The 13,129-nt window shown below is 48.3% G+C and overlaps 1 protein-coding gene and 1 pseudogene across 1 annotated transcript; one reads left to right on the top strand and one right to left on the bottom strand.

Moving 5' to 3' along the window:
- Window positions 1-277: 277 nt before the first annotated feature.
- On the top strand, window positions 278-3,940 carry LOC136508455 (putative pentatricopeptide repeat-containing protein At3g16890, mitochondrial). Its single transcript, XM_066503136.1, is given in 4 exon segments — window positions 278-725; window positions 727-2,464; window positions 2,613-2,733; window positions 3,332-3,940. Coding segments are annotated over 2 exon segments (2,067 nt in total). The 5' UTR covers window positions 278-329; the 3' UTR covers window positions 2,398-2,464; window positions 2,613-2,733; window positions 3,332-3,940.
- Window positions 3,941-11,082: 7,142 nt separating this feature from the next.
- LOC136506452 (uncharacterized acetyltransferase At3g50280-like) lies at window positions 11,083-12,549 on the bottom strand (annotated as a pseudogene).
- Window positions 12,550-13,129: the final 580 nt, after the last annotated feature.

Raw genomic sequence — 13,129 nt, 5'->3', positions numbered from 1 at the left:
GCTGGCGACGTAGCCGGTCATTGAGGACGCCCTAAGCGGCAAATGAAAAGACCATTGGCCCCTCAAACCTATTTTAAACCTTTTGTAATAAATTTTCTAATAAAATAAAAATGTTTTAAAATCGGTAGATATTTTAAAAGACATTGAAAAATTCTCGTTGACAATAATTATTTGTAACCGAAGTTGATGGGCTATAAAATTATTGTAGTATATTATAGAATTCGAATTCGCCAGCTTGACTTCTGTTCTGTTATTCCCATTCCCACGGGACAAACCAAACCCGAAGAACAAAAAAGCGGATTTTCACCCCCACATCCCAATCGAATCAGATGAGAAGCAGGAGGCCGCTCCGCGATCTCCTCCCGCGCCTGCCCAAACCCACCGATACCCCCGCCCAAATCCGCCAGAAGCTACAACTTTCCACCAAATCCGGCCAGGATGCGGCGCAATCCGCCGCCGCCGACCCAGCCCGCGCGGTGTCGCTCCTGTCCGAGCGGGAATGGTTCGCTCGGATCAACTCGGAGTTCGCCGCCGCGCTCCGGCAGCTGGGCCCGCGGTTCGTCGTCCGCGCGCTGCATCACGCCGCCGGGGAGCCGCTCCTCTGCGTGCGCCTCTATGTCTGGGCGTCGCGGTTCGGCCAGCGCTTCGCGCGGGACCGGTCCGTGCGGCGCGCGCTCGGGGACGCGCTGTGGCGGCGCGGGCCCGTGGTGCTCTCCGCGGCGCTGGCTCGCCGACGTGCGCGGGTGCGGCTGCGAGGTCTCGGAGGAGCTGCTGTGCGCGCTGGTGGAGAGCTGGGGCAGGCTCGGGCTGGCGCACTACGCGCACGAGGTGTTCGTGCAAATGCCGCGCCTCGGGCTGCGCCCCAGCACGGCCGTCTACAACGCTGTGATCGCGGCATCGGTGCGGGCAGGCGCGGTGGACGCCGCGTACCTCAGGTTCCAGCAGATGCCTGCGGACGGGTGCCGACCGGACAGCTTCACGTACAACACGCTCGTGCACGGAGTCTGCCGGCGTGGGATTGTCGACGAGGCACTGAGGCTGGTGAAGCAAATGGAGGGGGCGGGGATCAGGCCGAATGTTTTCACGTACACGATGCTGGTCGATGGGTTCTGCAATGCTGGCAGGGCTGATGAAGTTTTTGGTGTGTTGGAGAGGATGAAGGACAAGGGTGTGTCGGTGACTGAGGCTACATACAGGGCTCTTGTTCATGGTGCATTTCGTTGCCACGGGAAAGAAAGGGCATACAGGATGCTGAGTGAGTGGATTGAGAGTGATCCTACTGTGCCTTCCAGTGCATATCATACTTTGCTGTATTGCCTCTCGAAGAATGACATGGCCAAAGAGGCAGTTGAGCTTGTGAAGCAGATGAGCAAAAGGGGATATCTCCTTGACAGCACAACATTCAGCATTGTGATCCCTTGCGCTGTGAAAATCTTGGAGTCGAGTGATCTGTGTGAGCTGGTAGATGATTTCATCAAGAAAGGTGGGAATCTGGGATTTGATATGCATATTATGATTATCAAATCCTTGCTGAGGTGCAAGGATATCTCAAAGGCAAATAAGTATTTAAGTCAGATGGTTTCAGATGGGCTTTTGTCTAGTGTGGCATCCTACAACATGGTGGTTGATTGCCTTGCCAAGGCAGGTGAGGTGGAAAGAGCACTGGAGACTGTCAAAGTTATGCAAGAGTCAGGTTTCTCTCCTAATCTCGTAACTTTTAACACACTGATAAATGGATATTTAAAACTAAGCAATGTACATGATGCGAAAGCAGTTCTTAAGATGCTCATGGAACATGGTTTCATGCCAGATGTCATTACTTTTACCTCCCTTATTGACGGGCTATGTCGTACCCATCAGCTGGATGATGCCTTTACTTGCTTCAGTGAGATGTCTGAGTGGGGTGTTAGGCCGAATGTGCAGACATACAATGTTCTAATACATGGATTGTGTTCAGCAGGGCATGTTAACAAGGCCATTGAAGTTCTGAATAAGATGAAAATGGATGGTATTACACCTGATGCATATTCCTTCAATGCACCTATTTTGAGTTTTTGCAGGATGAGAAAATTAGAGAAAGCTCAGAAATTTTTTAATGCCATGTCAAGGTATGGTGTATCTCCAGACAGTTACACATACAATGCCCTGATAAAAGCTCTATGTGATGAAAGAAGAGTTGATGAAGCTAAAGAAATTCTACTTGCAATGGAGTCCAATTCCTGCATTGCTGCTAATCAACATATGTATTGGCCAGTTATTGGTGCACTTACTAAAATAGGACGATTCAGTGAGGCGGGAATGTTCATGAATAAAATCCATAGAAAAACTGCCCACTTAGGTTCCAGTGCTTGTTTAAGGGTAGGGTCAGATATTTTGGTCCAGACTGTCAAAGCATGACTTATCAGTTACATGATATTTTGCTACATGAATGCTGCCCTCTCCTTCGATGAACAGATCTATATCGGTATATCCTCATCTCTGCTAAGCTACTGTACAACTAATGTCTACCATTGCTTCACATGATCTATTTCAGTCGTGCTTATTATCTCCACCCTTTGTTTTCCTATTGAGCCATCCATAATAGTGGTGACAGTGTGCTTGCATTCTGTCAGAAAATGTTGATCAAGAATTGGGCTTCTTAGTGCCTTGAAGAATTGGGCACTGGGATGCACGGCATTTCAAGGATGCAATGAATTTGGACTTGTCCCTCTGAAACCTATTCAGAACAATTTGGTATGTTTCTCTAGCATCTGTTACCTATTATGTTAAAAATTGTCTACATAATGTGATAAGCTTTATGCAACTCTATTGATTCTTTCAGCATGTAATTACTGGCTAGAGAAATTCTAGAAAGAGTTATGCCCTACATTCTTGGCCTTATTCATGCTTGATAAAGAAACAGAAAACAGAAAATTTTCTTCAGAAAAAAACTGTCACCTTGTGGATATACATGAATCAGGATGCAGTACTACATGATACATTTCTATGGACTGTAGGCTATAGCTTGCTACCCTACAAATTTGGTCTTTAAGCACTCAGTCGACGCAGCCAAGGACATCAGGTCTTTAGTTTTTTTTTTCCCCTTCCTTAGCCTTGACGATGCCCGCCAACTCTGAGCCTGGTTGGTCATTCACCACCGTTGCATTACCTTTGAAAGTGATAAAGTTGTTCCTCTGTCACATAGTCTGACAGTGTTGAGTTAAACAGCCACTTCATCACTAGCGGTGCTCATTTCTTGTTATGGTGAATCATCCTTGCAATGTTCTTATGCTCTGCAACTTCACACTGTTTTTTTCTTCATCTTTCATCATTTGTCTTCTTGTTTTTACAGGGCATGCAACATCTAAAACGATTGGCACACTCAGGCGAAATATCCAGGACCAGGCAAATGGAAAATATTGAGGCCGTTGTGATGGCAATAAATAAATCTGCAAACAACCACTCATTCGTGGCAAGGCTAGCGAAGCCATTAAAATTAAATAGCGATCAAACATGGTAAACATTTCGGCTATTGGGGTAGATATTCACGCCGGTTCTTCCTCGAGATAAACACGACAGATTCTATCTGAAGCCTTCTTATGCCAAGATAAAAGTGTAGGACCGATAAATTAATGGGATTTTTTTTTAAAGCTCTGATTAGTACAACGAATGGGAACCCGTTAGAACCCGTGTGCAGCATGTGTATAATTCGGATGGATGGCTAAGCGGAGGCAGACGATCACAGCAGAGATGTGTTTGTCCAGGTTTCCCCTTCACGCCGCAGGTGCCCAAGTCCAACGCCGCAGATTTGGCGAATGGTAGACCTGTCAATGCCACTTGGCCCTGTCAACAATTGTCACGTAATGGTCCAAAGTTAAGGCTGACTCGAATTGTTCCTTTTTCAAATATTTTTTGGAAATATAATACCGCACTTGGCAGTTTTTTGTTGTTGTTGTTGTCACACACGGCAGTTGATATGTTGGCTCCCAAAGTAGCAGCTTCCATTGAACATGACGTGCTGGTCCAATGCAACTCATTTTTAAATTTGTAGACTAGTTGTGAACTAGACAAGTGAAAAGCACACAGTAATTCTCACTCTTTCTCAGCATTGGATTAATTGGTCAGGACACATGTAATATTGTTACATACTCTAGACGAGTATGGCATTGCTAGAACAGCATAGAAAAGTAAAAAAAAAACAGAAAATAAATACTCTAGACGAGTATGGCATTGCTAGAACAACAAAAATAAAAGGAAAAAAAATCTATAAGAACCATATTTCCATCCTGGGACATGTGGGTTATGGTCCCACCAAGCTACTGCTGAGCCATTCTGATCTTTATGTGTACAAGCATATGATTTTCTTTATGACTTTTAGGTAGAAAGCAAACAAGCATATGATTTTCTTTATGACGTTTAGGTACAAAGCAAACAGTCATTCCCAAACCTCGTGTCCTCGCGGCCTCGCCCGTTCGACATTATGTAGTTTTTGTTTGACGAAAGGCGACAAAATCTTTATATCTATATATCTAATAATTAAAAATAAAACGTCAAGCCCCAAAGAGGGAAAAAATCCAGCACCAGGCCGCCAGAGGTCCTGATATTTGTTGCATGCGAGATAACCGTAACTCTATTTAATAATAAGGACAAACAGAAAAAAATATACCCTAATTAATTACTTCTTGGTACGCTAAATCCTGTTCAAAACAACCTGAATTACCTGTATGGAGAGAGTATCTCTACACCTAAAATATACCGTGGGCTATCATCGGACGTCGCCCCGCTCACCTCCCTGTCTCTGGTTCTCCTCTGCCTCCGAACTTTCACTCTGATGTGGGCTGAGGTATTTTTTTTACCATGAAAATCAATGATCTGAAATAAAGTGACAAAAATTAGAGTAAAACAAATGGCAAGAGAGGCCTTCTTGAGAAAGTAAAAAATTACGAAAAGAGACGGATCTACCTACAAATCAAATGATGCAACTATCACGTTCAAAATAGTAAAATAAACGTTTAAACTTGAGTTATCGTGCTACTATCTTTTCCGTTGCTAAGATCTAGCTACAAATACAATGCTGCAAACAACATGCTCAAAGTAGTACAACAAACGTTCAAACTTCAGTTATCGTGGTACTATTTATTTTTTTCCGCTGCAAAGATCTAGCTACAAATAGGATGATGCAAACACCACACTCAAAGTAGTACAACAAACGTTCAAACTTGAGTTATCGTGGTACTATTTTTTCTGTTACAACGCATGAGCACGATTCTATCTCTACACCTAAAAAAATAATAAGGTTATTATCTGTGTCTGCGTCTGCACCGCCCTGCTCGACCCTATCCACAAGAGTGGGAAAAGTTGAGAATGATGTGGGGAGTGAATAGAAAGGGAATATGGTTCCGATTGATAAATCATTAAAGATAAAAAAATAAAGAAGACCTGAATGGCTTTGAAAATAGTTTAGAGTTCCAAATGCAAAATTATTTATTACTTTTTTTTATTATTTTTCTTTAGAATGATCAAATTCGTCACCATGCAACGTACAAACATATATCTAGTAATAATAAAAGAAAATTTTTACTAAAATAAATAATAACATTTTCAATATATGTATCCGAAAGAAATAATAACACACGAGCACAGGCCAATGGTGGGCATATAAGGCGGAAGTGCATATAACGGCTGAAGTGCATCACAAGCAGCCATGAGAGCACTAGCAATACTGCTAGTGTGGCCTTCTCTAGTGGTGGGGATGCAGGCTGAGTCGTTCGTCAGGGACAATCGGCCCAACGCACCGTCTCAGCTTTTTTTTATTGTCTCCTTCTTGAACGATGCGATCTGTAAGCTCCATCTCACGTGCATGACAGACGACGAGAAGATCTATGCCAAGTTATCATAAGGTTAGTCTTAGTGAGAATTTCATGATAGTTTTATAGTTTTATAGGTATTAAAATAAACTCAACTCAATATATGAATAAAAAAAAGATAATCAAAGTTTTATGGGTTAAAATGAGTTTTACGGAGAATAAACTAGTATTACAGCAATGGTCAAAATGCTTTGGCCTTGAACACTTTGCAACATGTTTGTTTTGCCGGATGAAGTAGTACGAGTCATAGTCACTCCGGACGAGGTGGCCCCTCCATTTTGCTAGGAATGAGTTGATTCCACAGATTGAGCTGCAACCGTAACTGCAGCATGTTTGTTTGGCCGTGGCTTGTTGTAAATGATCGTAAATTTTTAGTCGGAATAATATTTTTCTCTCACACAAACCAGCCAGCAGTACTTCTTCACGAACCAGCAACGATACGAACCAGCCAACCGAACAGGCTGTTGGTGCCGGACGATTCTATTGTGTGCCTGTGGGGACATACCTCCGGTATCCGTAAGACAAGATATGAGCCGCACCATCAAAGGTGACCCAACCCATAAGATCAAGACGTGCACCGCAAGTAGGCACGGAGCCAGCGGGTGGGCTAGGGGGGCTCCAGCCCCCCCTACCGCTCAAGAGCAAGCGAAGCCCCCTAGAGCCGCCGTCTGAAATTTCAGCTGTAGATGTACAGGTAGGAGGGGCTGAGATTTGCTGAACCTCTTTTCTTGCTAATTGCTGTTGTTTAGCCCCTCCTAAATTTTTTCCTAGCTTCGTCCCTGATCGAAGACAGCATAAAGATGTGATTTATTGTATAATACCAAATAAGATAGGTAGGGGTTCCCTAGATGGGATATATCGAATCTGATACACAATCAATATAAAATAACAGAGCACAGGATGTACGGTGTTACGTCAAGCTGACAGCCTAAACTTGTATAAATCTTTTTGTGTTCTATTATCATCTAGTTCGTATCACGTGCACATCCACCGATTCATCTACTAACGTAGGTATATCCCTCTGCGATCAGATTTCGTCGACAGTGGCGCGGCATGTAGCGATTTCGACCTATAGCGGGGACTCGTCGTGCTTCCCGCGCGAGCTGTCCTGCTGGCAGATCGGATCGGCAAGCGTCCCGGCCAATCTGGTGTGCTTTATCTCCGTGCCCGCTGAGCCGACCGCCGACTGACCGAGAGGCACAGATGGCATCGCCAACGACACCACGCGGCACCAAGCTAATCAAGATTGAAAGCATGTATGCACGCCTACCATGCAAGATGATTAATTAAAGATTTTGAAGTTCGTGGGACCATGAGCGTACATCAACACGCTAAGCCAAACTCGCATCTACGTGTGTGCATCATGGAGCATGCACGCACATACTCCTGGAGCATCAGCCACGTTGGACTACCACAACGAATTGTCGAACAAGCTAAGTCGATCATTTAATCTTCATTGTAATATCCTATGATATATTGTCTACATATGCGCAAGATTATTTTGGCAGGAATCCAACTGCGCTCGTACGTTGTTCTGCGTCGTCTCGCATTGGTGGCATGGATCTCGTCAGCAAGCCTCTGGCTCGTTCGTAAGAGCATCGAATTCGATGCCGAAGAGCAACTCGAACAAGCTCGGTCCAGTAGAGGTCTGACGACGGCCTTGCCTCCTACGCGTGCGGAGTAGCCCACAAAGATCGGAAGCAGAGACGAGGACCCACAACTCCCGCTCCTACACGGTTGACGCTCTCGAGGCGTTCCACGAGCCGGAGGCGCTACGTCAAGGACGATTGGCTGCGGATCTGCTGCCCCCGTCCGCATCGGGCGGAGTCGGATCCAACCAGTACCATGCAAGAAGATGCCAAGCAACAAAAGCTAATTATTAAGAGCCTTACAAACAACCAGCACGTAAGCTACGAGATGTGAACATGTGCACTCAGACATGTTTGCATAAGGCAAGCTCGCGTTCAGACATGATACTGCTCGTCTGTTTTTTCTCCGACCCGAGTACAAACAAGCACCAAGGGAGATCGGAGCCGGATACAACAGCTTTTGCAATAGCGAGCCACGAGCGAGCCCGCTAAGCCAACCGCCGGAGCCATCAAACGAACCGTCCAAGCCGTCAAGCGGGCTGACCGGACTACTCGTTCCGATCACCTGCCGCGTCGCAATGATCGCCGCGAAGAACAGCGTTACAACGACCGCGACTGCCACCATGACGACAGGCCAGAAAGCTCGAGGGCCGGGCAATTTCATCGCCACCGACTATACGTTATGTCCAAAGATAAGTACCTTTTTATATATGAATATTTAATAAAGTTTTCGCCATGATGTTTCTTCATACTATTCTCTACATGATTATTCTCCAAACGACTTTTCTCCATATATACAATCTTAAAGATGACATACGCTTTCACCTCAACGGCTCCCCGAACAGCCATGTTTACGCTTGTGCTCTCCAGAGACGGCCATGTCTCTGGCTTCTCCTTACACGTGCACGAGCGCCTGCCCTCTGCGTTATGGGTGGTCGTCAGCGGCTCCTCGGTGATGCCTATATTCCTAAGCGTGCACAGGAGCTAAGCTCTTTACGCCATGGGGTGTGGGATAGCCGGGGTTGGGGGCTCAACCAACAAACTAACGGCTCGGGTTAGTTTATATTAAATATAAACACATCTTAAAAAAAACTTAATGTTTATAATATATTTAAGATATTCTTCATCAACTCACCAACCAGTCCCGCTCTCACTTGCGTTACCAAAAACAGTCCTGTTCTCAATCTCACTCCTACACGTGCACGAGTGCCAGCCCTCTGCGTTATGGGTGGTCGGCAATGGCTCCTCGACCACGTCTGTGCTCTTATGTGTAAACGGGTGCTAAGCACTCTACGCTATGGAGTATGGGCTAGTCGGGGCTGGTGATGCGATACAGAACCAACTGGCTGGAAGTTACTCATTTAAAATATGAATACTTCATACAAACATAATGTCTATCTATTCCGCTCTGTTGCCTTCATCGTCGAGTTCATATATTTATTTTTACATCATGTACTACTCATTCTACATATTTATTACAGGATCATCATCCGGGTGGTCACACCACCTGACCTTCGGACTTATCCGCCGATCAACCGGTCGGACCGCTAGGTTCATGGACTTCGTCGCTGAACAGTTGGTCGGACTGTTCGGCGTTCACTTCTACTCAGCGCTCACTTCACCGCCGACCAGTTGGTTGGGCTGCTCGGTGCTCGATTCTTCGCCACCCAACTGGTCGGATTGTCTGTCGCTTCATCGTCAGCTACGCTGGGGGCTCGCTAGCTAAGCTGGGGACTCCACGGTGTTTAGATTGTTCGTCGCTTCATCGTCTTCTACGCTGAGGGCTTGTCAGCTAAACTGGGGACTCCTCGGCATTTGGATTGTTCGTCGCTTCATCGCCAACTAAGCTGGGGACTCAGCGTTCGGATTCTTCGTACAAGAGTCGCCAGCTAAGCTGAGGACTCCCTTGGCGGTCGGATCTTGTTATGTCTCATCGGTGTGCTATCAGCTTGCTCCATGTTGTTCGGATCAGGGTGCTGATCTTGGGCAGCACGTCTGGGGTCTTGATACGCACATGACAGATGACATTGGCAAGCTTTCAGATTTATTTTCTTTGACCCTACTATAAGATTTATTCTTTATCTTCTAGCAGGCTCGGGGATTAAGTGGCTACACTTCACCTAGCGGTGAATGTAGTGCTCTTTTTTTTATTTACCCTCCTTATTGACTAAATCATGGATAATTCCTCGCAAACGGAATTTAAGTGGCTACACTTCGCCTAAGGTGGAGAATTTTTAAATATTTATCTTGAACCCCTTACATCCTTCTAGCAAGCCGTACTTGGCTAGGTCCGAGATCTGCGTACCAGTGAAACTGGTTGGCTTCGACTTTCACCGCTCAGTTCACCAGTTAAAATGGTCGGTTTTGACTTTCACCGCTCAGGTCACCGGTTTAACTAGTCGGCTTCGACTTTCATCCGTCCAGGTCATCAGTTTAACCGGTCGGCTTCGACTTTCACCGTCTAGGTCACCAGTTTAACAGGTTGGCTTCGATTTTCACCGTCCAGGTCGTCAGCAAAACTGATCGGCTTCGTGTTAAACTGCTTGTACTTGATCAAGACGGCGTCGCCAAGCGGATACAAGGCGCTCGGGAACTAGCTGTGGGGGATATGACCCCCGGTATCCATAATACAAGACATGGGCTGCACCACTAAAGGTGACCCAGCCCATAAGATCAAGGCGTGCACCGCAAGACTACATAAAGATATGATTTATTGTATAATATCAAATATGATATTTTTCTTGTAACCCTACCCCTCCAGAGTATATAAGGAGAGGTAGAGGTCCCCTAAACGGGATATATTGAATCTGATACACAATTGATATAAAATAATAGAGCACATGATGTAGGGTGTTACGTCAAACTGACAGCCTAAACCTGTATAAATCTTGTGTCTTGTGTCTCTGTTAACATCTGGTTCATATCACGCGCACCTCCACCAATTCATCTACTACCGTGGGTATACCCCTCGGTAGACTGCCGACCAAATTTCATCGACAGTGCCGCAGTCCAAAAAAGTTTAGGCTCCATTCGTTTGAGCCGATTCAACGCCAGGAACGATTTCGGTCCTGAAAAGCTAATATAAATGAAAGTAGGTCATTCCCCATGAAGCGAACAGGGCCTTAGTAGGATCGGATGTAGGCTCGGATCCGGGGGTGCAATCCAAACACGCTATTAATTTCAGCATTTCGCATAAAAAAGATTCTGATGTCACTATACAGATACAAACTTGAGTACTTGACCAAATCCATAAAAAAGTTACCATTCTCGAAAGTTTCCCAAGCATCCGGGATGGGGGAACAGGTCTACCAACGCTGCTTCAAGAAAACCGCTGCGGCCGTCTTCAGCGTGGCAGTGACACCAAACACCATTGTTAGCGGCTGCTCTCCACAAATTAGAAAAGAGCGAAGTGAAGTAATCATTCTTACATGTCATGTCAGGCAGGCACATTTTTAGAAACTTCTTGTGTTCTCTTTTATTCTCCATGAACAATTTGCTTACAAAAATCCGAGATGAATGTATCAGAGGATTATTTAACACGTGCACAGTAGTGCATAGACGTTATTTGTAAAAGGACACGGCCGGTAAGCCGGTAACACGAGGCCTCTCAATTCCGAGTTCCCGACGAGATGACAGCGAGATCACAGTCACGGCACGGTGACCGCGTCCATGAACTCGCCGTCGGCGACGAGCCTCGCAAGCGTGTTGGGAGCGAGGCACACTTCCAGCGCCATTGCGCCGCCGCCGCCACGGCCCACAAAGACGGAGGTCTTGCCGTCCAGTTTGTTTCCAGGGCCGCTCCGCACGGTGAGCGGCGGCTTCCCCCAGCCGAAGTCGTTGCCGTACACGTCGAACCGCGGCGAGCTCCCGGTGCCGACGGCCGCCACGCTCAGCATGTCCGTGTTGTACGCCAGCCGCGGCTCCCGCACCCAGCGCTTGACCGACTCCCTGACCAGGGCCGCCTCGTCGAACGACACCACGGCGCGGTTCAGCCGCCACGCGGTCCAGCCCAGCCCCTTCGCCTGGATCTCGCCGGCGGTCGACGTCACCTTGCAGGGCACCACCGCGTTGCCGACGTACCCCGCCGGCGGGATGCCCTTCACCCGGCCCCGGCACCCGATGAGGAGCACGTACGCGGTCTCCTGCGACGGCTCTAGGCGCCGAGCTCGGGACACCGACCGCCAGAGGTGCGCCAGCAGGGCCTGCAGGGAGGAGATGGTGGTGACTACCATGGCCGCGTCCGCGCCGCCTTCGCCGGAGCGCACCTCGGAGTTCGCCGCGGCCTTGAGCTTCCTCACGCTCTCTGCGGAGAAGTGGAAGAAGCACTCGTGCAGCGTCGTTGCGCGATCGTATCCCCGTATGGCGTGCTCCAGCTTGGCGAACGGCAGGGGCACCGGCACGGGGCAGGTGTCGAGGAACCAGCGCTCGAGCACCGGCAGCGGGTGTGGGCTCGTAGTCGTAGCGCCAGCGCCGCCGCCGCTCCGGCTCAAGTCGGACCACGTGTTGACGAAGTGCCAGAACGTGGTGCCGTCGCCGACGGCGTGGTTGAGCGACACCGCGACGAACACGGCGTCGGCCAGCTCGGTGACCTGCGCTGCCAGCAGCGGCGCCCGTCGTCGTCAGGAGTCTGAGTCCTCCCCATCGTCCACGGACGACGCGGCGTCGGCGCTGGAGAGACCGTTAAGCGGGAACAGCGACGCCACGAGCTCGCGGGGAATGTACAGCGCGTCGGAGATGTCGGCGGCCGTGACGCCGGGCGCCGCCGCATGGACGAACTCGGCGCCCTCGCCCGTGCACGACAGCGACACGGTGATGGTCCCGTCGTCGGCGCGTTCGTCTACGGCCAGGCGACCGGCGAACGGGTGGAAGCGGCCGAGCGCGCGGGCGAACGCCGACGAGAGGTGGTCGACGAGTTCGGCCGGTTGGACGCGGCGGTCGGGCTCGGGCTTGGGCAGGAGGACGCCCTTCTGGATGTAGTCGAGGCTCAGCATCCGGAGGTCCCAGGGCGTCAGGTGGATTGTCCTCGGCACCGACGACGGGGCCGGCGGCGGCTCGGCGTGAACCACGCGCCGCGAGATGACCTGGACGCGGAGGCGGCCGGTGCCATTCACCATGGAACCTTGCATGGTGCGCGCTCGATCGTACGTCTGAGCTTGTAGCTAGTGTGAGCTAGCTCTAGTTGCTCACTGGCACTAAGGAGTCTGATGCGAGTGCTAATGCCCTGGCATGAGCTGCTAAGCTCTCCTCCTATTTATAGTTGCAGAGGTGGTCAGGTGGCGGCGAGAAAGTTGACGGCAATGGACGCGGCGGCAAGGAAAACACACAGACATCGCCTCATCTGCGGCGACCCGAAGAACCACTGATGCCGACGGAAACAACGGTCAATAGGGGAGGGTACAGGCAAACGCCCTCATGGAGCGGAGAAGACCTGTGCGGCTGTATAGCAAGCGCTAATCGTTTGCAAACTAAAAATTAATTAAAATTAGTTCTAGCTCATCCAAACAGAGATTTATAATAAGTGAACTACTTGGTTTTAGCAAAGCCTCTAACTATTTGTTAGCTAACTAGTTATAGTTAGATAACTTCAATTGATTTAGACCAATTTTCAGCTTCAGTTTGGCATATGAAAGTACCCCTAAAGATTATGATCTTCCTTTGGTTCTTAAAAGAAATTGGAATGGTAGTAAGCCTGAA

This window comes from Miscanthus floridulus, chromosome 15 (assembly GCF_019320115.1).
Source record: "Miscanthus floridulus cultivar M001 chromosome 15, ASM1932011v1, whole genome shotgun sequence".
NCBI lineage: Eukaryota > Viridiplantae > Streptophyta > Magnoliopsida > Poales > Poaceae > Miscanthus > Miscanthus floridulus.
The sequence above is the reverse complement of the archived record's forward strand: the minus strand, read 5'-3'. Positions and strand labels throughout refer to the sequence as shown.